Source organism: Diorhabda carinulata, chromosome 2, assembly GCF_026250575.1.
Source record: "Diorhabda carinulata isolate Delta chromosome 2, icDioCari1.1, whole genome shotgun sequence".
Lineage (NCBI taxonomy): Eukaryota > Metazoa > Arthropoda > Insecta > Coleoptera > Chrysomelidae > Diorhabda > Diorhabda carinulata.
The window spans coordinates 6019012-6046333 of NC_079461.1; the positions used below are offsets into that span (position 1 = coordinate 6019012).

At 33.3% G+C, this 27322-nt stretch overlaps 2 protein-coding genes across 4 annotated transcripts in view; one reads left to right on the forward strand and one right to left on the reverse strand.

The window, feature by feature from the left end:
• LOC130903461 (methanethiol oxidase-like) lies at positions 1–14529 on the reverse strand. Its single transcript, XM_057815565.1, has 9 exons — positions 13861–14529; positions 11751–11896; positions 11398–11595; positions 10036–10195; positions 6604–6913; positions 6158–6252; positions 4518–4634; positions 2921–3260; positions 1–161 (listed from the first exon to the last, which is right to left on the reverse strand). Exons 1-9 carry the CDS (start codon positions 13868–13870, stop codon positions 113–115), a joined length of 1425 nt encoding a protein of 474 aa, XP_057671548.1. The 5' UTR covers positions 13871–14529; the 3' UTR covers positions 1–112.
• The window catches only part of LOC130903462 (cuticle protein 70, isoforms A and B-like), a 50819-nt gene that overhangs the window by 11294 nt on the left and 12203 nt on the right, over positions 1–27322 (forward strand). Inside the window, exon 2 of one of the 3 annotated variants that reach the window (XR_009060745.1) lies at positions 1614–2675. The exons of the other annotated variants lie outside the window; for them this stretch is intronic. The gene's annotated coding sequence lies outside the window, so the exon portion shown is untranslated. Of the gene's footprint in view, positions 1–1613; positions 2676–27322 lie in introns of those variants that run through there. 3 annotated transcript variants of the gene reach the window in all.

Below are 27322 nucleotides of genomic sequence, written 5' to 3' on the forward strand. Positions count from 1 at the left end.
TTTATTTATACATAAAAATATAATTAGATAAGTAAAATATTCCAATCAAGTCGTTTGAATAATAAAAAAAATTGGTTATCTGAGTGTCGAAGTTCGTTGAGGTTATCGAAAATTATTCTCGTGCTAACCAGATATCGGAAGTACAGTCGCCCCCAGGATATCTAGAAAATAAAAAAAAACGTAAATATTCTTTAAAAAAACAAAATCGTTTTTAAATTTTTCTTTTTAGTGTATAAAAATTCAGTAATTTAAGATGTATATTGACGAAATAATTTGAAGTTATTAGTTTTTGATACACAGAAATATAATTCGTGATAAAAATATACCAACTCATTCAGTATTGACAGACTGTGCAATTTATGAGATATTTAATCATATTTACTGAAAAATAGGTACTTTTAAAGTTAGTTGTACACAAGAATCAATCGGAACAAACTTCGGTAAGTTTTGTGTCAAATTTGAAAAAATGTCACAGATTAATTGTTAATTCGTTGCCGTATCCGAAATACAAGAAACTTGATTCATTGAATGTAAAACACGAATTTTTTTTGGAAGATGTTTTGTCACAAATTAAATTTCTGAACGCAACCATAATATTTGACATTTGACAACCAACTATATGTAGATTGATAAATCATAAGTGTTGTCACAAATTAAATTTCTGAACGTAACCATAATATTTGACATTTGACAACCAACTAATTTGTCGATCCATGGATGGATCTCAACTCGACCATTCACAATTTTCTTCTGGGATGGTTGGTTTCCTTCAAATCAGTCGACACCGTTATGAACCAGGAGTCAACTAATCCACGGAGTTTTCTAATTCACTGGAATTTCCTGGATTGCCACCACACAATCAGTTCTCATTATGCTGCGTAACATTAATCAATTTCTGTGCAATAAAACAAGACTGACTGTGAAAAAGGTGATGAAAAACGTCATTGAGGCAACAATCATAAAAGAGAAAATACAAAGGAGGATGTTTTGATCCCGCATATACCGATGACTCCAACAGATTTACCATTTGATTTTAAACGTTTATAATATTTGGTACGTCTAGCCTTTGCGATGACTATAAATAAATCGCAAGGCCAGTCGGTGGAAGTTTGCGGAATCAACTTGGAGTTTCCCTGTTTCGCACATGGACAATTATACGTCTCGTGTTGTTTATTTACACACCAAAAAACAAAACAAAAAATATAGTTTACCAGAAAGCTTTAAATTGATTAAAAGACTGTACCATAACTGTATTTTAGGAAAACTCTGTTTTGTAAGTAATCAACATCATGTGTAATTAATCGAAAATAATAATAAAACTTCATATCGAGTATTTTTTTTATTTGTTTTAATAAAAAAAGGATTCCTATTATTTGTTTTTTGTTATACAAAAGTTTAGATCTTTTATTTATCTATTGAGGCAGTACGAAGTCTAGTTTAGCTAGTTTTTTACCTTCTTAAGCTCTTTTATAGTCTTCTTCATTAAGTAGTAATCAATTTGTCTGATAACAATAATATCAGAAAATTTTTTCCAAGCAAGCACAAATATAAATCCAAATAAATCTGAAATAAATGCCCAAACAACGTCAAATCTACAGTTTACCATTTTGCAGGTCATAGAATCCAAACATTAATCTGGTGTATAAGGGGCAAGGGAAAATGCAACTGGACGCACAGATCTTAAAATTGACAATTTGGATCGTGGGTTTGAAGACTTTGAAGCATTGCGCACGCAAGTGTAATTGAAAAGCGACTATAGTAGCCAGTGCCGGCTAGTCAAGTGCTGCTATGTTATGGGCACATTTTTTTCGAATAAAAAATATTTCTGGACATTTGAATCCTACGAAAATATCACTAGATTTTTCCCATTAACTTCGTTGTTACTATGGAAGTATAAAAGGAAGGAACAAGCACTTGAACCATAAAGAGAAGCCTGAAGTATGTTTAACTTATGGTAAGATGCTTGGAGTCGAAGTGCGACCAATCTATACGTTCTAGTTTTAATAAAATGACATCGCAAAATGAGATTACTGATCGTGAGTTATTAATATCGAAAATTAAAACCAGGCGAGCCCTTTGGAATGATAGTTGTTTTCTTTTGAAGTTGATCCTTGATTTTTCCTAGAATGTAATCAAACGTTTACACTGACATTCTTAAAGACTGAAAAAAATCTTATTGGATCACTGCGAAGTTCATGATAAAGGTGATGGAATTCAACATAAGAAAGTCTATTTCTATTAAGTTCATGAACGCCTTGTATTGTTTTGCTTTTCTTTAAAATTAGCCTTCGCAGTCGTGTACGTTCTATAAGTAATAATAGTTTGGATACCAAATTCATTACGTTCTTTTGGTTCTAAAGATAGAAAATAACTAAAATGATGCTTAACCGATTTGAACAGGACAACGCGCGCGATGACATCGCAAAAGCGGTATCGCTCGACGCACACCAACACTCACAATTACACTCCCCGACGTGCGTTTCGATAACCAAGTTATCGTCTTCAGAGACTGAAAGTAATCAGTGACATGCGTTGCTAGCCAAGAGAAGTACTTTTAAAGATATTAATTCCTGGAATTTGTAGTTTTAGACTCAGATTACTTAAAAATTTGTCCTGGTAATTGCAATTCTGCACTGATCATTACTCCAAACAAAATCTTAATCTCTTAAAAAACAAATACGATCCTCTTTTGCATCCCCATGTTATCCTACTAATGTAATTTCTTTATTTATTTAAATTGTGTGATATCATTTTATTTGCCATAGTTTCACCATAAAGTTGTGGTGTGAAAACGCCGACAGCAACAAGCAGCCGTGTCGATTTCGGTGAACAGCAAGTCTTTGTTATTGTTCAAATAAGAATTTGAATCTAAATTAATTTCTTTTATACATTTACTACAAATTATGAAATATTTACCAACCTTGGTTCGTGGGCTAATAGAGGACCATCGGGCCCTTCTCCGAAATCAACTAAAAAGTTTTCATCGAGTTTCATTCCTCCTTTATCAGGATCGATGTCGAGTTTCACCATTTTAGTTCCAGTTTCAATAACCTCAGGATAGAATTGTTTGTCCCATGTGGATAAGACGCTGGAAGTAACATATAATCTTTTGCCGTCTAAAGAGAGTTGCATCATTTGAGGACCTGCTGCAAATCGTTTACCTTTTATATAAACTGGTTCAGGTTGATTTTCAAGTTCGCTATCTTCTAAAACATGGAGGTCCGAATCGCTTAGAATTTTTCCGCCGAGGAAAACTTGACCTAAAAGAAAATGTTCGTTATCAGGAAAACTGGAAAAATATGATATACTGAACACATATACAGGGTAAGGCAACGCTTAGTGGTTTCCAACACGAGGTGGGGCTATAAAGTTTTGTCTTAGCACAGTTCAGTCGACATCATGCGTTGAAACAAAGAAAAGCGCGTGTTTCCCGTTGAAGTCTACTTTTCAAACGGATTCTGTGATCGTAACTTTCGGAATCACTTCAATTTAGCCTCATTGATCCCTTTTTGAAACGGAAATTTATAGGTGAATGGGTCACTATGTTTAGATAAATTTACAAATGGAATCCTTCGACCAATAGATCACTTGAGGAACTATGAGATGGCGAGAGCTTCCATGTTGCGAACACCACGACGTTCTGTGCGCAAACATGAAATTTCCGATCATTGTGTGAAGAGGATTCTCAATGAAGACTTTCATCCATATAAGATGGCGATTGTGTGGGAACTATAAGATCGTAACTACAATTCTTGGAAAAACACTTGTGAGGTTCTTTTAGATGTCATTCCTTAGAGCGCTGGGCGCTATTGTTTGTGAAAAGCCTTTGCATTCGTCCTAAGTCACAGTGTGGTGTGTAGTTTTCTGAGCTGCATTTATTGGACCCTGATGTTTTGAGTTCCAGTATCAGTAAACATGTGGCATGAATTTTTTTTACAGCTTGATAAGATAGACTTGGTGAATATTTGGTCCCAACAAGATGGTGTAACGGCATACACCGCACGAGAATCAATGGCTGTTTTAAGGGATCACTTCCCAGAACGCCTATCTCAATTAGGGGCAATTTGCTGCTCGATCTTCCGGTTTGTTCCCTTGTGATTTTCTACTATGAGTTTTCTTTGGAAAAACCTTTTTTACGTGAACCGTCCAAGGACCTTCAAAGATTTAGAAAATAATATCCAGGTTATCGTCAATATAACTCTTAATATGCTTGAAAGAGTCAAGACAATCGCCAGAAATTTTGAGGAAACAAGACTCAAACTGGTCATGTCAAATATCTGGGTATAGCCTACAAAAACCCAAAAAAATAAAAAACTAAACCAGAGCCATATCGAGATGTTTTAAATATATTGAGTGTAGCAAACACACTAAAGGTAAATAGTTGTATCATTATAGAGAATTATTTAATATCATGTTAGTTTCGTAAACATAAACTCAAAAACTTATGATTTCATAAATGTAGCTCTTTATGAGCTGGCGACAAAAGTAGTGTAGTGTAGTGTTATGTAGTTACATACCTGTTAGTTTTGGATGAGCCCTGTCTGTTATATCATATTGTCTAACGTCTCCATGCAACCAGTTGTTCAAATATAGGTATTTGTCATCTAACGATATCAAAATGTCCGTTATCATACCTGTAAAATGAAATTCTGTTTTAGAAAAATGTCATATATATATATAAATGTTTTTGGAATGGAAAAGAGTTGTTGATTTGATTATTAGAAAACTTAGTTCTCATATTTCAATTCTAGTCTAAAATCAAACTATTCCTCAAAAGGTAATCACTATTTCTCAACGACATTACAACTTTCTCAAGATCTGCAATTTTTAGAGAAATAGAGAAATGTTTGATAACCTATAGGCTATACATACATGCTTATAGGCTGCTCATATCTACGACATTAATTCTATCAAAAAATAAATTTGGATATCCTGGATATATTTGGGGCCATTGACAATACATATGTCCGCCATAGATGGATTCATGACATGTTTACGATGACAATATTAGAAGCTCAGATAAGTAACATTAGCTTTGTTAAAGCTACTCGTTCAAGTCTGGTAGTAGATGACAACTTCATAGACTCACGAAGCTCTTGTTTTCTACTGCATAGGCTCAGGGCGAGAGTAATTAAATCTCAGAATTATTGACCAATGGCACCTAATATCAAAAGGACCAAGATTACAATAATCATATCCACCCGATTGAAGTCCTTCTCTCTAAATGAAAATATTTGAGGAATGACACTGGTCAGCGAGCTTCTCTGGAATAAATACATTGTAATTGATTGTAGTGAAGCAATAAAGGCTCTGATGGTTAATAAAAACTTGGGTTTGTAACCTCAAAGTACAGTGCTGAATGTATGTCAAGATCGTGAAATCGATAATCACATATGGGTTGGTGTCTGGCACACCAAAGTATGTCAGATTAGCACGAGGACAGATACTTGCCTGTGTGCGATATGGAGAAGTATCCAACTAGATTATCACAAATCTCGCATGGGAATTGAACTGAAAAGAAATGCGGCATAACTAATTATTGTGACGGTCAAGCTGCTATCCAAACATTGAGCTTACATGGTTCGTTTTAAAACTGGGAATGCCATAGCTAAATCTATCTCCTGGCACGGAACCTTTCCGTGGTATAATAAAAATCACAAAAAAATTTTCGGTTTAAACAAGAATTTGAAACATAGTTAGTCTGCCCTATTTTTTTTCTTGACTGGATCATTACAAATGTCCCTACATGCCTTTAACACTATAAGATATAAGAAATATTTGGATCTCAATAAAAACATCTCACTGGTTCGCTTACAAGTCACTGCCTCCATAGGTAGCACCTAATATAATTGAGTAGTACAGGTTCTGGGGAGAAGGAAGAAACTCTAGATCATCTAACTACAGAATGCTATTACATGCTAGCTGCACTAGCAACTTGGACATGACCCTCGACAAAGCAATACCATATAGGTAGTGGAATGTAATGTATTAGATCTCTGGAACTGGAAGGTTAACTGTAGAGAGTCCACAGACAAGAGCGACTCTGATGGGAAGCATAACATACCATAGGGTTTGTAGTGTGTTGTTAACTCCTTTATATAATCAAACCTAATCTAATCCAACATTTCAAGTTTTGCATCTACATTTATATACCCACCCTGTATATAAGGGTCATCCCATCCAGAGACTTTCTTAGGTGGAATGTCTATGACTTTGTCGGCTGCCCAAGTACCATCTTCTTTTCTATAAAACCTGTGGAATGAAATAATAATTAAAATATATAAAATAAGAGTAAAATAAAATCTCGTCAATAATTTCATTTAAATAATAGGGATACTCTTAATTAACTGGTTGAGTATCGATTGCAAAATACTACTTTTTATTCTTCTTTTATTTTTCCACCTTTCCAGGTTTTTGGAAAAGAATTCCGGTTTCTCTTGTGAGAAATGTTTTTATTCTTGTTCTTCTCTACCTTATTTGGTCTATCCATCACTTCTTGTAAATCTGCTTGTTTCCATTTTAAGGATATGTCAATACGAATTTAGTTTTCCCTCAATTTTCTCCATTATTATCGATTGTTTCTTATCTGTACGTAATGCCTACCTATAAACATTGGCTTTAACCGCACAGCCTACATATCCCTGAGGTTCTTGAGGATTATGTAGAAATCTAACTTCCAAAGGAGCAACACCATCTTCGCCCAAATTAATTGTCTGGATCAACTCCCTTTTACTCCATGAGAAAAAATTAAGGCTACGTCCGTATATATCGGGATTTTCAGAATGGGATTTGTGGTAGCCGTGCTTGAATAACTTTGGTACTCCCCATTCTGTAGAAACCATCACGTCAAAGTAGGGTTGGTACCAGAAATCGTAATTAAACTTCGCAGATTTTCCATTCTTGACCCACGTTCCTGAAATAATTTAGTCAAATTGATTCATAAGAAATACTCCACAAATTTATCATTTATATGTAAGTCATCTTTTACCAAATTTTTCAAATAATACATACTCTATGATCCTCCAAAAAATTTTGGAAAGTATTTTTGCAAATGAATATATTAGAAAAATTTTGTTCACGAAAAAATGTATGAGTATTAAGAAAATAATTATTGAAGAGGCAATAAAACTAGAAATAGGTTTCAGGTTTAGAAAGATACAAAGTGTACAGAAAGGGTATCCTTTTAAAGTCGTATCGTCATACAGTATCCCAAGTGGAAATAATAGAAAAAAATTCATCTGGTTGTTTGAAATACAGTGAGTGAAGCCCTCAGTTGGTCAAAATACGACTTCATTCATTTGAAAGCGAAGCCAATTATTGTCTTTGTATTCGATTTTAAAAGAAGATATGCATTTAAAAGCTTCCAAAATTCAAGGATACGTACCACGCAAATCAAATAATTTTGCCAACGAAATTCTGCGGTATTCAACAAGTTTGAAAATATCCTGTTAAGTGACAATTTTAATAATAACCAGAACTATTGATACTTGGCAAGGGTGAATCCGAGACGAAAGTATGAACAACTCCTGTACAGTCCAAAGCTCGGTCTAAAGATCGCTGAGTTTGCTAAAGACATCAAGAAGATCGATGACACCAACTTCTCAAATAAAGAAAATATTGTATTTTGACCATGTATGGTAGCTTTTACAGAGTTGAATATTCCGAAGTCTAGTAATGTTCCTAATTTGCCTCAACGGATGCCAGTTAAATGTTTTTAACGCAATTTGAAACGATGTGTATATTCTGGAGGTTGTGTAATAACCACTGTTTAAATTAAAACAAATAGTTTGTACGGATTTTTTGTTTTTTTGGATCCAGAGTTACAGAAGTCTTAAAATTTCAACTCAAGAACCTGTTTCCAACAAAACTAAGCAGCTTGCCGTACATCAAATCAAACAATTAAAACGAATTATTCCCTAATAAATAGTTTTATATATATATATACAGTGCTTTTCAGATAAAAGTATCCACCTTTAATAACTTTTGTAATACTGGTATTTAGAAAAAATCCAAAAACACTTCAATTTATGTTGGAAGGGGCAAGCATTATGGCTTATTTAAACTTACTGGAAAAGCCACCCCCTCACCCCTAGCAGCATCCCCTTTATTTTTTTAAATTACTTTTCATATTTTTTATGTAAAATTTGGATACTCCTCTTTGAGCTGATTTCAAAAATGTATAATACTTGTAGGTTAAAATGGTTAGTTTATGAGATAAACAATTTTTCTTTTAAGAGCACAAATTTTACTTATTATTTACTTTCACCTTATTTGCCTGTACTAAACTGGGTTGTACAACAGTTCAAACTCTTTAATCTTTTTAACTGTGCTATTTATTCTACTTAAAAAATCCAAACAACAAAAAACTCTACTTTTTATTAAAGTTTGACATTGTCAACTAGAATTTGTAGTCACTATTGATAGTGTAATTTGATACATTATTTATTTTGTTTCTCTGAAATGGTTTACTCTTTGCAAGAAAGAATTGAAATTGTAGGTTTATACTACCAAAATAATAATTGTGCAAGAGCTGCTGCTAGAATATTTAACGAATTACATGACGGAAGACATGCGACTCATAAGTATGTAATTCAACTGATGGAGAAATTTACCACAACAGGGTCTGTTTGCAATAAAGTGCATAAGCGAGAGGGACTCGTAAATAACGAAGCAATCCAAGTGGCAATTTTAGGGCAAGTCAGCTTAGAGGCTCAACAACCCCAATCGTTGTCAACAATAAGTAGAGCGATCGGTGTTTCATCTTCTACAGTTTTCCGAGTTCTACATAAATTCAAGTACCACCCATACAAAGTTAAGTTGGTGCACGAGTTGAATGAAGATGATTTTGATCGTCGTCTAGAGTTTTGCGAATCAATGACGCAAATTATCAATAACAATCCACAATTGTTAAACAATATTTGCTTTTCTGATGAATGCTCATGGTCATTAAATGGCTTAGTAAGTAGGCATAATTGTAGATATTGGGCTGAAAGTGATCCACATATTATGCGTGAATTCCATACACAACATCCCCAAAAGTTAAACGTTTGGTGTGGTATCCTAGGTGACCACATTGTCGGACCTTTCTTCATCAACGGAAATTTAAATGGTGAATCATATCTTGAGTTACTCAGGGAAGGGGTTGACCCACGTATTACAACAATAATAGAAAATGATGATAACCTTTCCGAAGATTTACTGGTATTTCAACAAGACGGAGCTCCCCCACACTATGCTATGCCTGTCCGACAATTTTTAAATGAAACATTCACCGCTCGTTGGATAGGTAGAAGGGGGCAGATGATGGAGTGGCCACCTAGGTCACCGGATTTAACACCCCTAGACTTCTTTTTATGGGGGTATTTAAAAACAAAAGTTTATGCTACCCAACCAGAATCTCTGGATGATTTACGAGAGAGGATAGAAAATGAATGTCGACAATTAAATCCAGCCGTATTAAGCAATGTCAGAGAGGCATTTCAAAATAGATTATACCATTGTATGGAAGTGAATGGTACTCATTTTGAACACTTATTGTAACTTCATAATAAATAGCACAGTTAAAAAGATTGAAGAGTTTGAACTGTTGTACAACCCATTTTAGTACAGGCAAATAAGGTGAAAGTAAATAATAAGTAAAATTTGTGCTCTTAAAAGAAAAATTGTTTATCTCATAAACTAACCATTTTAACCTACAAGTATTATATATTTTTGAAATGAGCTCAAAGAGGAGTATCCAAATTTTATATAAAAAATATGAAAAGTAATTTAAAAAAATAAAGGGGATGCTGCTAGGGGTGAGGGGGTGGCTTTTCCAGTAAGTTTAAATAAGCCATAATGCTTGCCCCTTCCAACATAAATTGACGTGTTTTTGGATTTTTTCTAAATACCAGTATTACAAAAGTTATTAAAGGTGGATACTTTTATCTGAAAAGCACTGTATATATATATATATATATATATATATATATATATATATATATATATATATATATATATATATATATATATATATATATATATTTTAAAATTCACCTTTAACTTCGAACGTTTTGCTGTCTAACAAGATAAAATCAGATTTCGCGTTTCCTTCATTATCCCCCATTATCGATATCATTATTTCGCCATTAGCAAGGCAATGTGCTGTATGGGGAGTCCTGCAATTAAACTTTCTCATCTCGGTTCCTTCCACTACCTAAAAGACGTTTATTAATATTTGCCAGCTTGTATTTATATTATAAATTTATATTGTAATAACTTTTTCATTATGTTTATGTAAAATGTAAAAAAAATCATTTCTATGTAACACAAACTTTTATCTTCAACTTGACAAGTTTTATTGCGAATATGAAGCATCTTCGATTATAGTTGACAACAAAAATCTGCCAACCATATCTCAATGTATAGAAAAACATTTTAAGCCGCAGCAAGAAAATATTGATCGACAATTTACACTTAAAGACCTCTTGACATGTTGGAAGGCAACGTGCAATGCAAGACTCAATATTTCTTGATAAAAAGCATGCGCAGATTAAATTGAGGTTAGGAAATTGTATACTTTTACTAATGGAATGTAAGGCGACGTGCAATATTTTGTTCCTGCATGAAATTGCTTGTAATCTCTTGCACGTTGTATTGCACCATGTCAAGCGGCCTTAACGAAAATATCAAAATGATTCAGACACTATAAAATAACCGTAATGGCTACAATAACAATGACGTTTATATCTCTAAATTTAGACAATCTGCATACATACATTATTATTGTAAACACAATAGTCCCAGCCTTTGATCTTTTCTTTTTTATTAATTAATTAAAGTACAGACTGTGTTCCTGTGTAACTGTTTTTGTTATTTTTTTTTAATATTCAATAAGTCTATACATGTGTTTTGCGAAATGTGTCCTTAGGCCGGCACTGTTCAGCTTCAATGGCAATTTAAATTTCGGCGAAATCGCGAGGCGCCTTTCATCGACTTTTTAATAATGGCGGACGCGCTTTTGATATTTGCTTTTCGAAATTTTTATTATAGCAGGTGTTTTATTTACAGTATTTCTTTTAAATAATTTCTAGGGAAGCCTATATATTTATTATTTATGTTTTTTGGTCTAGAAGTTTGTAGAATTCTATTCAGGATATATAAGGAGTTGTGTAATCGCAGTAAGTTAGTTTTAAATGAATAGTCCTAGTGAAAAGAACGAATTAGTGAAAGTTATTGCAGAAATTATGTAATTGATATTTTTTATAAGTAAATTATTATACGTTAAGTGTATTGTATAGTGTGTAAATAAATTAAGAACAGTGTTTATTAATTCACCCCACGAATAGGAAGAGTGTAAATAAATACGAAAAAGTTACACATGTATGTTTTTGCCTATCAGTTGTAAATCTAATATACCTTATGAAACTCGGGAGCCCTTGGATTTTTTCCCACATCTACCACGTAGATTCTATCAGATCCTAAAGCCGGTAATACTAGTTTATCACGTGCATTACCATTGGAACATCCCTCAGAACAATGTATGCTAGAACATACATTCCAACCAGAATGATGGAGTTCGTCGTTTTTATTACCAGTTCTTAATCGATGAATGATCTGAAATCATGAAATAATAATAATTAAAAGTATGTATACGTTCGTCAGGAATCCAGTTGACACATAATCATACCGCCACCTTCAAAACATACAGGTGCGTCATCTACAGCGTTTCTCTGAACTATATTTGAACTGCCTTCGTATTTAATACTGACCTGACAATATTGCGATGAATTTGGATCCACATCAACAGTAGCTAAAAGGTCCTCACCTCCGTGAGGGTTAATACAAACTACGTACAATAAGTTTTCTCTTGGTCCATATTTCATAGCATCTAATGGACTAGCATATCCAGGTCCTCCTAATGAATACAAAAATCACATTTAGAGAACAATTGAATAAAAATTTGAGGGATTAAACCTCCCGCGAAGATATACGCGTCCACCTAAATTCAAAGCATGTGATGAACTTTTTTTATTATTAATATTACGAAAAAAGTCATTTTTTCTACGTCCGTTATAATATTCACGAATTTTTTAATTCATTTGCATTTATAAACAATGTAATTTCTGAATCGTTCAAGAAGGGTGAAAAAATGTACTGTAGCGGTTCATTTTTTCACGTTTTTGCGTTAAAAAAAGTGTCGTTACGTGGCATTTTTTAACGCAATTATTTTTCTCCGATAAACTGTCACACTTTTATTTCTTGATATTCAAGAAAATCCGTTTTGTGTCTAATTATAGAGTGTAGAATTATTATTAGCGATGGAAAGTAATAGTGAAGAAAGTCTAAACAGCACACCAGAAGATGTTGTTGAATCGGCAACTGCAGCGACTATGAATCTTCTCCCTAAGAAATCCAGGGAACAGTATTTAAAGCAAAATAATTCTTTCCTTGAGTGGCGTACTAAAAAAGGAAAAAACAGCTTTCCAAAAAGAGTGTTACTAGCTTACTTTGAAACTAAATCAAAAATGTGGAAGTCTTCAACACTTTGGTCGACTTATTCAAAACTGAAAGGGCAACCTAATGGTAAATAACGACGTAGACATCAGTAAATACTCGAAACTCATTGCATATTTGAAAAATAAATCAGTTGGCTATAGACCCAAAAAATCTAAAGCATTTGCCAGTAAAGAAATTAATAAGTTTCTGTTTCAAGCTCCAGACGATAATTAACCTTAGATATTATTTGTAATATCTTTCAGGTTGCCTCAATATTCGGAATCGCTGAAGCCCTGCGGAGGAAGGAATTATATAAATTGTATAAAACGATATTAATAACAGCGCAAATGTTTTAATTATCACACATACAACAACTAATATTTAACGTCGACTTACTGTTATTGGTGAAATATCTGACAATAGATTAAACTTGGTAAATATTTATAAAAAATATAAAAACCAACGACCCACAACTGTCAAAACTGATCATTTCTTTTTGCAGTATAGAAATATAAAATGCGAAACCCAAGTTGTAGGTATCAATACCTTTTAAAAATTACACTGGGCATACATTTCGACGCTCCTTGGCGTCTCTATTAGTGGATTCCGGTGGTGATATAATCCAACTAAACAAGCACGGTGGGTGGAAATCCAACACAGTTGAGGAGGGTTAGGACTCAATAAAAAAAATAGATCCCAGTAGTGAAAATTTTGACAACTAGTTCGACTTGAAGCAACATTGTAAATGTTCACGATCCTACCAACAATCCAATAAGTACTAATACAACTATAGACGATGTTATTTCTTTGAACTCGTTAAATGTTGTCAATTCAAGTACCAATAGTAATGTAACTTCGTCTTCACTTCAAATTAATAATGCTCATAGTTGTACTTTTAATATTACTATTACAAAATAAAATTGATAAAAGTTTTGTCGAATTTTTTACGTCTACGGACGTAGAAAATTTTTTATATGAAACTCGTGAGTAAAGTAAAGAATTGGTCAAAGCTTTACTCACTTGTTGCATAGATAACTATTTTATAAAAAGTTATGCATGTTAAAGAACCGTAAATGCACCATGAGGTATTAAAATTTTATAGTAATATACGAGGCATTTTGAAAAATATGGATTATTATAAAAAAATATTCAAAATTACAAACTAGTATATAATAGATATTTGACTTTAATAATCTGTAATTTTCTCAACCTCTGTATCATATCTTTAAAATTAAACCAACGGAAATGTTAACGGAAGAAACTGTTATACGCCCTGTGGCATTTTTTAGATGTGGACCTTGTTTTAAATTCTATTTCATACATTTACTATGAATAAAAGAAAAAAATAAATATGGTAGCTGATAATATCCAAAAAATACTTACCAGATTTCATTATGTCTCTAAATTACAACACTTATGACTGCCAATACTTTATTTAATTTCTTATCCTCTCTGGTCAATAATGAAAGTTTATTATTGTGAAAGGATCTTATAAATAGCTTTAAAATAGAATAAACATCAACACATGTAAATATATTTATCAGTTAGTAAATGAATCGTTTAAATTATTAACAACTGCGTTTTTGAACATGATAATTATTCTAATAACACTTGTTTACACAGTTTTTATACCCCAACTGAAAGTTATTGAAGTGATAGTTAGCCAGAAAGAATAATGAAAATATTTAGAAATACTTATAACGCCTTCTTTTTATAGTTTCTTAGATATTTTTTTCTTATTTTAAACGAACATTAATCTCCTATTATATTTTATTCCAAATCCCTGATAGCATTCTTTAAAAATATTTATATTTAAATGAAAACGCTTTCCCGTCCAACACCCATACTTCCTCAGATTTCAAAGAAAAAATTCAAAAGTTTGTGCAAGAAATGAATCTGCAATAACATTTCACCATGAGTTAAAAATTGCAATCTGCTATTTTCTTAGAATTCTGGCTAACAGAATAAGTATTTTTAGATCTGAGCTGGAATTTTTGTAACCGTTGGTGATATTCATACTGAACACACTGTTTACACTACCACTACACCAACACTCACAATTACACTGTCTGACGAGCGTTTCGATAACCAACTTAGGGAAACAGTTCACCTTCAATCTCTGAAGACGATAACTTGGTTATCGAAACGCGCGTCAGACAGTATAATCATGAGGATTGGTGTAGTGTGTTCAGTATTTTCAGATCATCAGTTTGATGAAGTTAACTTCTAGTTTAGTCAACCAACTTGAATATTCTTCACTGTATCCAATCCTATCTGTTGATAGAATAGAAGAATATGACAGTGTATTTGGTTTCAACAAAAATAAAACACTTGTATCTTAAGTGCCATAAAAAAGAACAGTTGTGTTACTGTTAAGTTTGCACACGTCTATCAATTAAATGTCAGATGACCGAGAAAAGAAACCCGAAATTATTCAATTTTATAACAACACAAGCAGACATCGTTGATGAATTGTGTGCTACGTACAATGTTGCTTGATCATCAAGAAGGTGGACGTCAACGAATATGTCACGAGACGAGAGGAACTAAAAATTTTGTCTCTCTGAGCTTAGTTAAGTAAACAGCTTAAAATATAGAATAAAACCATGTTGACAAAATATAAACTAGTTCCACTTCCAAGTAGTGAAAATCAACATGGTACTAGTTCTGATACAACAGAAAACGTTGTACAACTTGCTATAAAGAATCAAAAAAAACGCCAGAACGACATATAGATGCGATGAGTATATATGTCAAAACAGTAATAAACATTTTCTCATCAGTAATTTAATCCTTATGCCAAGAATTATCTTTTAATTTTTTTTAAAACTATGTTAATGTATTGCTCCTATCGGATGGTTTTGAAATTCCAGAAGCACGTTCTTTCTTTGGTAGGGGAATGTTTGTAATGAAACGTTCAATGCAAACATCATGTCTTCAGTTCTAATACAAACGGAAATGGTAGTAGATTCTAAATATTTCAAATCACTAAAGCATATCTGCGAAGTCCAAATTCAAGTTTAAACAATCAATCTGGTATTTTTTGCGATCAAATAAAAAAAAAATATTTGCGGTAAATTTACATAAACAAACGATTACGACAATGAGGAAAATGCCTAGTACTCGTACAACATTGATCTACATATTTTGTAGCTGAAATAAATATTTCGCAAAATAACTAACGTACCTGTTACTTGAATTACTAGTTTAATGGTTGCAGTACTTGTATGTGACGGTAGACTCTGTAACTTGGTCATAAATTTTCAATGCACTTGTTCCACTTTCACGAAGTGCGCCGGATGACCCTGGGTGATACACCCATTTCTCATTCATACTCTCATTGTTTTTTCTTCATTCATCGATAAAATATTCTCACAGTACCTACTGACCAGTTCATAAAATTTTTTTCACTTTAATACTAAAACTAAAACGATGTTCAAACAATTTTTGTACCATTTTTATAGATTACTATCGAAATTTGTGAAGTTTTTCTCTTTGCTTATATCTTAATATTCATTGGTATAGTCGTAGATAAAGTATAGTATTCAACTTGGTCTTCATTTAATGGAGTAATTGGAGCAGTCGCTTGCGGTTCGTGCTGCATACTAAGGATTTTATTTATTTATTAAGATTCACTTTTATATTCGATCTAATAGATAGAACAAAGTTTTTTTTACTTCATTGCCGAAAAACTTGCGTTGGTTAACTTGATTTTTTTTGTATTTTGAGATACCTAGGGAAAGGGTGGAGTAATTAAAAAGCATAACAAAAATACACCATAATCACTATGCTTATTACTTTTATTAATTTATGGCACATTATGACTTCAATCTATCAACTTATCACATTTTTTAATAATTAATCATTAATAAAAACATTATGGAAAACCATCTATGGGGTATTGTCGTGGTATATATCTACTTGATATAATTAACACAAGTTACAATATGAGACTAAAGTTATTTCGTGCTGAAATCTAAGAGTAGTTCGTTTTTCGTCTCTTGTTGTCTTTGGTCAAAATTCGGAAGGTTTTTCCTCAAGGTACCAACCAGTGTCAATGTCTTTTTCTTTTGTGAAGTTTTTATGAGTGGGATACTTGGAAACCAGTTATTGGTGATAAAGTTTCGGTTGGTGCTTTGGACGGGCTGAAAAAGGCAAAGAACAATAACTATATTTCGCAGTGTTGTATAGTCCTTCAGATTGTGTACCTACGTATGGTTCCAAATTGATTGTAAACGCGGTCGTTGCATCAACCAGTGCTACTATCTTTAGACCATACTTAGCAGGTTTACTGGTGATGTACTGCTGGAGTGAACAACGACCTTTAGATGCTAAAAGATGTTAAGCTATTCGTTTGCAGTAAAATTTCCTAGAAACAGTTTAAATATTTGCTTCATTGGAGCGAGTTTATCAGTTTCTTTCCTAGCAACATGATCGGCTAACGTATATTATCAAATCTTAGGTAGCTTAGTATGAATCGAAACCACTTTTTCACTTATTGGAAGGTAACAAGCCTCAATGCCACTACCTTTTGAATTATCCCAAAGCTGAGAGGCATTTTTTTCTTGAGATTCTGTTGTTTGTTTCAGCGGGTTTGGGTTCTTTGTTGAGAAATGATGAAGTCCAAAGTTGACAAAATGTTGAGTTTATTGAACAGAGTTTCAAAAAGTACCTGTCAATGTACACAAAAATCAGTATCTAACTTTTACAATTTTAATATTAAAAATATTCAGGACTTTATATAAAAGTAACTTACAATTCTGTGAAAGAAAATTAATGAACAAAGTTTTGTCATGTGGCGACAATATTTGAATACAAAAATAAAGCTTAATTTGATACGAAATGAACATACCTCTTGAATCGTTTGACAATAGTTGTTTTGATTAAAAAAACTCTTGCTAAACAATAGTCGGATTGTTGCTCAATACTTAAGAATTCTTGAGATTACAAATTGGAGCACGTTTGGTTGTCGTCATTTCATTTCGCTTTTTCGTTGTCGCGTGAACATATCAAAAAGTGCTTATCGCCTGCCAACTTAACTAAATTAAAAATTATCATGAACACGGTTACCAACTTTGACTATATAAAACAAAATAGTGTGAGGTAAGGATAGGGTCAAGGTTGGGATAGGTCGTGTCAGCTGTCAATTTGATCAATTTTCAACAGATTCTTAGAATTCCTATCAATAACAATATTCCTATAAAGGTACTTATTTCTCTTTCATCTATAAATCTAGCGTCTATAATTCTCTCAAAAAGATGCTGAATTTGCTGTGTATATATATTAGATTCCATTTATCTGTAATATTTCTGTATATGGCGTTTCTTCTTCTGTGTTTGAATTGTGGCCACTTTAGTTCAATACATCTTCAATTTCAAGTGAATCCTCCTCAATTTCATTCTCATTCACCTCCAATTCTAATTCGTTTAACATTCTAGATGTCTGCACTCGATAACAAGCGAAACGTTTCTGATGAGTGTAGAATAGTGTGTAGCTAGGACAGATACTAAGAAGGTTGTATGTGAGCGCGCCATCTATTAGAAATTATGTTACTTAAAACATACCTGGTCTACGATCGTAGACCACGCGCTTAAACTAGGGTTAAATTAGATTTAAACATTTTACGGATTGTCTATCTAATATTTTCAATCATAGAAGTTAGGTTAGGAAAACTGTAAGGTAATTTAACTTCCTAGATTGTTAAAGGGTGTTTCAGATTCATTTTATTAAATTGAAACGGTCAAACAAATTGTTGCGTTTAAAATTCTTGCGTCAATCAATGGATTGTTGCAGGGTTGCGAAAGATTTTAAATCTTATCTTTATAAATTTTTATGAGAATTCGAAACTAAATAATAGCAAAAAATGCTGATAGAATTCGAGTAGAAGTAGCTTAGTCGAACTCAATAAATCTGGACTTCCCCCGTCCTTTCTAGTGCCTACATAATAATAGAAATTGTAGCAAGGACGTCAACAGATTGATTAAGAATCAAAGTGATTAATTAATATCATTATTTGTTGTACTTTATACCGCAGCAGGTTTTAAATCGGGTCAGAATACGCGTTAATGCGTTTGTGTATTTTTTTTTAATAAACAAAAAATCAGTAATTTAGAAGAAGTTCTTGTGAAAGTTTACCATCGTCCATTATTTATACAATTGTAAATAAAAATAAAACGTTGTGTTGAGGTGATTTTGATGAGATTTGTTGATACGAAAAGTACATAATTTTTATTTCAATAAAAAAATTCCGATTTTCAATAAGTGACTTGACAAAATTTTCAGCATAAGCCGTAAAACAATTACAAAAATTACTGTAAGAAAGCTGTTCTAGAAGATTTTTGAGCACCCACTCACCCAAAATAATGTCCACGCGTTTCTAGAGGCCACTTTTGCTATAATACGAGGTTCTGGCTATTAAATAGCGAGACTGGTTACGAAAAAAGGTTTATTATAAAATTTATTCTATATTCGACTACACCCCTTCAATATACTACCCACCCCTCGCCACCCCTTTCCATAAGTTTCTTCCATTAATCGAAGTTGTACTGAAAGTCTTCTTTGGTGATGGTGTTTAGGAGCTTTGCCGTTTTTTGTTTTACCGCTTCCATCGACTCAAATCGGGTCCCTTTCATAGCAGATCTTTTTCTAACCTTTCTAACCTTTCAAGGAAATATGAGCAGAAACTTTGACGCAAGAGCTTTTGGTCACGATTCAGATTTTTTGGCAACAACTCCGCACAGACTTTTGTTATGTGTAATTCCTCGTGTAAAATTTTTCTGACCGTTTCTTTATCGGCGTTTACAGCCTCAGCAATCACCCAGATGCTCATTTGACGATCGGCACGCACAATTGGGTTGATTTTGATCACTGTTTCTGGAGTTGAAACGATCACAGGGCGACCTGGGCGCTGGTCATCTTAAGTGCTCTCTCGGCCTTCACTAAAGCGCTTACACCAGTCAAAAACACGCGCACGAGATACAGAATTGTCCCCATAGGCCTCTTGCAATAATTTATAGCACTCAGTCAGAGTTTAATAAGAAATTTGAGATTGATACGTTTTTCGTCACACATGGTTTTCGGCACGAGAAAAAAACACGTTCGTTCCAAACCGCTTCTACACAAATACTATAATAGTGACGGAAAAGTGTTTTGGGACGTACATAGACAAGATACACAACGCACTACTCGTTTTTTACCCCATACGTCTAGGGCGCCCTCTAGGCGCATAGTCTTGTTATTTAATAGCCAGACCTCGTATTTTTTTCCTTGAAGCTCTAAAATAATCCGTTTCTGAAACATAGCGGATGGCTGTTCTCAAATGCTACCCGTTAGAAATTACAAAACAAAAATGTGTCATAAAAACAGAAGCGAAGCTAATGGTTCCAATCAGAGAACGAGACTGTTATGCAACTATTGTAGAACTATATCGAAATATATGAGAAAAGTGAACAAAATCTGAGATTGAACCAGACCAGAGATTTGTTAATTCAAGTGTTCGTGATGAACCGTTAAGTTGTGATCTGTCTTAGAAGAAAAATGATTAAATTCGTAACAGACATTTTTGTAACGGCTTCACCATCAAAAAACAAAACTTAAAATGTCCTGGCGTTCGTAATATATATGCCGAGGCGAACACCTAGTGTATTGTTCACCCTTTTACTACTTTTATTTAATTGTCTATTCTAGCATTATATTATACCATTCACATTCTAATGGAACACTATTAATTCCTGTGATTAGATGTCTGTTGTTGATAAAAATATATTTCGAAACCCACGCTTTATGTGCATAATTAATAGTGAAATATTGAAACAACGGCTTCCAATACAAGTTGTTATGTAACTGAAACGCTTCAGTACATTCGAGTATATTTTATCAATTTTTCGACGTTGTTAATAAAACCACTGAAATCGGTTAATTGAGTATTGAGAACGTTTCCAAATTTAGTTTAATCAAAATGTGATAATATTTAAAAAAATGAAAATTTCTCTTAACCAAAAAAGTGGTATGTACGAGGTCTGACTATTAAAAAACGAGTCTGTGCGCCTAGAGGATGCCCTAGACGTATGGGGTAAAAAACGAGTAGTGTATTGTGTATCTTGTCTATGTACGTCCCAAAACACGTTTCCGTCACTATTATAGTATTTGTGTAGAAGCGGTTTGGAACGAACGTGTTTTTTTCTCGTGCCGAAAACGTATCAATCTCAAATTTCTCATTAAATTGAAAAAACTCTGACTGATTGCTATAAATTGTTTAAAGAGGCCTATGGGGACAATTCTGTATCTCGGGCGCGTATTTTTGAGTGGTGTGAGTGCTTTAGTGAGGGCCAAGAGAGCAAATCAAAATTCAAGGCAATATTGATCGTTTTTTCGACATCAACGATATCGTGATGTCCGAATGGGTTCCAGAGGGTCAGACTGTCAACCAAACTTACTATTTGGCAGTTTTGGCAGCACTGCGAGAACGTGCTATCTGTGAAGCAGTATTTGGCCAGTAATTCAAGCCTTGAATCACGAATTTTTTGCATGGCAACATGAGATTTGTGTGTAGGGGCGTTGTCCTGCAAATACAAAACACCTTTTGATAGCTTTCCGCGTTTTTTCTCTTTAATTCTTTCCCGTAGAGAGGTCAGGAATGTCGAATAGTAATCTCCAGTTATTGTTCTACCCTGAAAACTGAAGCAAGAACTTTTCCAGCAGATTTTTGGACTCGAAACTTCTTAGGTCTTGGAGAACCAGAGTGTCGCCATTCCATCGATTGTTGCTTTGTTTCTGGATCGTAGAAATGTACCCAAGTCTCATCCATAGTAACAATTCGGTTTAAGAAGTCTACATCGTTTTCAAATCGAGCACAGATGCTTCTACCCTTGCACGCTTTTGTTCAACATTAAAACATTTGAGGATCCGTTTTGCAGCAATTTTTCCCATGTTCAAATTGACGTGATCTATATGATGAACCCGTTCGTATGAAATATTCAGTGCTTCAGATATTCGTTTTAGCCCAATTCGACGGTCTGATAAAATCATGTCATGAACTGCATCGATATTTTCGGGGACTGAAGCAGAAACTGGCCTTCCCAATCGGTCATTATCTTCAATGGAAAAATTACTTCTTTTGAAGCTTGCAGTCCAATTTTTCACTGTCCCATACGAAGGACATTGATCACCAAGGGTATTAAGCATATATTCGTAAATATGCTTACCTCTTAATCCTTTTAAATACAGGTACTTGATGATGACGCCATACTCCAATTTTTCGATTTTCACAATTTTGGTGGACATCTTTTTTCTTTTAATTTATTGCGTAACTCTGGTTCACTTTTTTGACGTCAAACTTTACACTGACACTTCTAATAATTTATTGTTCGTTGCTATGGTAACACAATATTTTGTGGTCTAGGCTAACTAGATATCAATATATCAACATTTTTTGAATTCTTATACTACTCTAGCGTTCTATATACCTCACAATGTAGCCCTTTTTCCACAAAATTTATCTCTATTAAAATATTCAAATCGTCAGAACGTTAGTTATTTCATTGCTTGATGGTTCGTATGGACGACTAGTCACGTCATATCTGGTATTTCGCCGGTGATCAAATCCCCGTCAACCTCGGTCGAGTTTAGTGGTAGTTTAAGCACTGTCGGAGGTGGTAGCAATTTTGATTAGAGTTTAATATCGATTCCATGAAAAGATGAAAATATAGAAGATTCTGTTCCACAAGAATGTTCATGGATTATTGAATTGTATATGACCATTCTACTAATTTATTTATGGATATGTGGATTTTTTGCATCGTCGCCGTTGCTTTGAATTCGTGGGATAGATAATTTGAAGTGCCGATTAGGAAAATAAAAATTATGTTGAGATTCTAGTAGAATAAATATAAATGGAATACAGATGATTTAGAATAAATATGAGGATTGTCTCAGAAGTACCTGGTCCAACAAAAACAAACAAACATTTTGAAAAAAAATTATTTTTCAACGTAATATCCTTTTAGCTGGGTATGGACCCTTTTCCTAGCTATGTTCAATAAGTTCGATAGTTTTAATAAGAATCTTTAAGCTCCACAAAATAGCCATTAAATGCCGACGTCACATCTTCATTGTTGGAAAATCTTTGACCATCGAGCCATTTTTTCAACTCTAGATCTAGCGAATAGGGTGTATGAGGTAGCAATACAAACTTTTATTTAATAATTTTTTGTCATTGCAAGAACGGATCTGTAAGCATGGTCTTGATGAAACAACACTTTCTTCTTATCCAAATGCAGCCGTTTTTGCTTGATTTCTTCGCTTAAACGTTACAATAAATTAGCATAATACTCGCCGTTGATAGTTTTCCTATTTTAAGATAGTCAATGGAAGTTATCCCACCCGTATCGCAAACAACTGACGACATCACCTTGCCTGCAGATGGAACGGTCTTTGCTTTATTTGAAGCCGGTTCTCCTTTTTCGGTCCATTGTTTTGATTGTTCTTTTGTTTCGGGTGAAGTGATGAACCCACGTTTCATCCATGGATATGAAACGGAGCTAAAATTTCTGTTATATTTTTTCCATGTTTACAAATTCACTGAAAACGTTCACTAGTGATGGCCGCCAAACAAATGCTAAACAACGTGACGCCTTCAAACTCATATGCTGTATAGATTATGTACTTTCTAAAAGAGTGGTATTTTTCAGACAACTAACGCCATCTAAAGGTCAGGCCAGGTACTTCTGGGACTACCCTCGTAACATTAATAATTTTCATTGGGGATTTAAAATATAGTTGACTGTAGCTTCTATACTATAGTTCAAGATTTTATTGAATATGTGTAGTGATTTAAGAGTTTCGAAAAGGCAGATGAAACTTATATTTAGTTTATTATTAAAGAATGCCGAATCATCTCAAATTTGGAATTTTCATTCCATCATCTAAGGATATAATTGGGGTTACCGCACTCTTTATTTTTTTATGTTTGTATTTGGATACATGTTGATTGACTGATCCTTACTATGTACTAAATTATTTCTGATAGATTGCGTTATTTAAACGAGTTCCAAACAAACAAATGATGTGCAGTATCATATTTCTTTGGAGTTATCTTTCTGACGGTCAATTCATCGATTATATCGTTACACGTAAAGAGATTTGGCTTCATCATTTTTTTGTCTCCAAAATAAATAAAAAGAAATATGGAATAGATACCAAGTATGCCAAAACTTCTAGGTATCTTATTCCAACTTCCTCAAACTGAAGCTAGTTGACTAGAGAGTACCAGTACTTAGAAATCATTGAGGCTTGTTTAAATAATTTTCCCCTACTGCTGGTCTTGAGGAAATGATTTTATTTACCTATCGAACTATGCAAAATATTTTCATGTGTTCGGTTTGTGATTTATTGTAGCGTAATAACAGTTTCTTCTCAAAAGAAAGGTAATTAAACAACTGAAACTTGTTTATACGTTACAATTAGGAGTGAATTTAATTATATGCATAAAATAAATTTGCAATTCAAAATGCCTAATGAAAAATATAGTTTTACCAGTGACATTCTAGAGTATTTATTTAAAGGTTTCATTTATAGATACATCCAAGTGGTAATTCGTAGTTAATTGTGGGCGGCCGAGGGGCCGTTGAGCACATAGGCCTTTAGATAAGCTGTTTGATGTCATTAGGCAAGTTGCGAGGCTTGCCTAAGTGTTTAAACCGCGCTAGTATGGGTGCAGCGCCATCACAGATGACGTGGTCTGCGATTTCGTTCTACTCCAAGCACCAACGGCAATCAGGATCGTCCGTGATGCCCGCGGTGTGGAGATGGCGACTTAGACGGCAATGTTCGATTAGAAGTCCAACTAGTAATTATCCGTTTGTCTTGACGAGCTGGCACTATTGTTATAAAACAGTAACAATAAACAATTATTTATTCACAACTTCCATTTTATAAGGCAATTAGTTTATTCAATACTTTTCTGCAATTCAGGACTATGGATCTGCTAATAAGATAAAAATAGAAAGAAAGTTAATAAGTTAATAACAATTACATTATGTCTAAAAACAAAAATTATGAAAACCCTAAAATACCTCAGAAATCACCTGCCACTAAACGCTCCAAATGGATACAGAATCTAAAGATACGGAAAAAACGTCCTTGCGATACGGTGCCGACAATATTCATTTTCTCTCTCATTCGAGACACTTTATCTATACTGCGCATGCTTCATGCGCGAAAAAGATGCGCAGAACTAACTGAAGCGCCCGAAGGAGAGAGAAAACAATACACTATTTGTTTCACTAAGTCGAAACACCTTCCACTTATAGAAACTGTCTATATAGGAGTATTACATATATGAGCTAGACGGACGAATGGTACATCAGTCGTAATCATTGGAATGCCGGGTATCAAATTCTTCTTCTTTATATTTTCCTTTCGATATGATTCCTTCTATTATGTTTATTCTGTAATTTTTCATCGCTAATCGTGTGACGTTGGTTGGTCGAGGTTTGTTGATATTTCGCAACGTTATAACCTTGATCTTTATTAGTCTTGGTTCACTCGAAGGCCTAAGACCCATTGCATTATCCTTTCTACCCCCTTCTTTATATATCTCTTCATAGTACATTGAATCTTTCTCAAAGACAAATATCGTACCAAGATTCACGCCAAAAATAATAGCAATTGTTATGATGGACCATAGAAATGAGAACATATAGTGTGAAGTAATCAATAAAACGATTGTAGATATGTGTGTATCAATTTTTAAATTTTCATTTTGTATAATTTTTGAAAATGAAGACATAAACAATTTTATTCAAAAATTTAAAAGGAATTTCGTAAAAGAAATCTTCGCTTCTTTGGTTAGCTCAGTGTGTGACCCCAACGTAGTTAGTAGCCCCACCGTGTACACCATAACCACCATGACCATGTCCATGAGGCGGAAATCCTGGCAAATCTAGAGAGTTTTAAAATTCTTGTGGATGGTTCACAACATTTTATATTTCCTCATTTCGCCAGGAATGTCGTCTTGGATTTTGAAATTAAAAATTTGATTCGTTGCATTTCCGGTTCTTCTGTCTTAATTTGTCAGACACAGAACGCTCTTTTATATTTTATAGAAATTTGTGGCTTTTAAATTTATTAATATAATAGATGCACATCAAAGATACGTTTACATTTCAAGTGAAATTTTACCACAGACAATTCGTATTGAAGAATTTTTACGATACTAACGTCAATCAATTGTTTTGCCTTTCCTGAAACTCTCCACAAACCCTTGATTATATTATAGAATATAGAAAAGTGTTATTTTTAGACTTTCAGGCAAATTTTAAAATTTTTTTCTCCGCATCCTCATACTTCAAGAATTGTTATGAGAAAAAGATTTCTTCTTTTTTTGAACCTGAAATAATTGGACTTATACAGTTAGCTTCACAGTTATTTGATTACAACTTATTTGGTAATCATTTCTGAATACTATACTTCGCGTCGTTAAATATTTATTCACAAACAACCAATTTTCTATAATAAATTTTCAATTATCCAATATACTAAGCAATCTAATAATACGAAAATATATTGAGAACAGTTCATAACACATTTATTTCTAATTAAATTTTGTGTCGTACCTCTACTACATAACAATTATCTATGTAATTATTAAAAAGAAGAAGAAAATTGAATAACTATGACAGTTGGCTTGTATTGATCCAGGGAATTAATCAATATTAAAAATTAAATTACTTTTGACAACGTTCAAAACACCCCTATGTTTTATTGGTTGATTTTTGAGATTACAGCTGCTGCTAGAGTGATATAATATTGGTGACATAAGATGAAATAGCACTATTTCTGATTCTAATAAATTATTTCATGAAAAAACGTTAATAGAAACCAGACAAGAACGGAATTTTGCTGTATTTGTACAACAAAGCACTAGCAGAACAAGAAATTATTGGTTTGATGTAGAAAAATTCGTATGGAAATGAAAAAATTACGAAATGTGAAAATTTCATGCTTATTGTTAGTTACCTAAAAAGTGATTGATAATATTTTCATTACAAATATGAAATCGCGAAAAAAAAACAAATGAATCTTATAGAAAATATTTGGTATTTAAAAATTCAATAAATGGAAATAAATTCCAATCTACTAAATATGTACTGAAAAGTAATCACGGCATGATCATTCATAACATTGTTATGGTTTTTTACCTAAACAATAATGATAAGAATCTGAATGAGACGCCGCTGATTTAGATGAAGAATTGATTTAACACTACAGATATATCTCATATTATGTTGTTTGGTAAGGTTGGGAAATTAAAATAAAAACAAAAAGAAAGGACATACCCTAGTTAAGTAGAGGGCACATGATTGAGTACCAGTGGGGAAACCATATAAAATAACAGATATTGTTGGTTGACAATTATATACAGTTGTTTTCCTTTGTTTTTACAATACCTGAGAAGTCACAGCTAATATGTTCAAATTGGTATGTTTTTTTTTATTTTATTATCAGTCAATCAACAGATATAAACGTTTATTAGTTTGAATTTTGGGGTTTACTGTAACATTAGACTTAAAACATTGAATAGTCCTTATAAATCCACTTAACTATCTTGATAGTAGACGAATTGTAAGTGCAAGTTACTGAACAGTAGACACAAAACGGCTACAGACCTTTGTGTTTGTAGTTATATTATGATGAAAGTTGACCAATGGTTTTCTTATGATTAGAGCATATTTTTGAACTGACATATTATTGGTGTTTCAAAAAAAGGTGATCCCATCTCTAGGATAGATAGAGATGAGAAATGTTTGCGGTTTGCTCAGTGAAAATTTTCATAACGCCATCCGTA

Bases quoted from the DNA above. Each gene is read 5' to 3' on its own strand.
- LOC130903461 (XM_057815565.1), bottom strand. The intron at 4,635-6,157 runs GTGGGTATATAA...TTCATTTTACAG, and splicing joins GGATGACCCTTATATACAGG to GTATGATAACGGACATTTTG. The intron at 162-2,920 runs GTTGGTAAATAT...TTTATTTTCTAG, and splicing joins CTATTAGCCCACGAACCAAG to ATATCCTGGGGGCGACTGTA.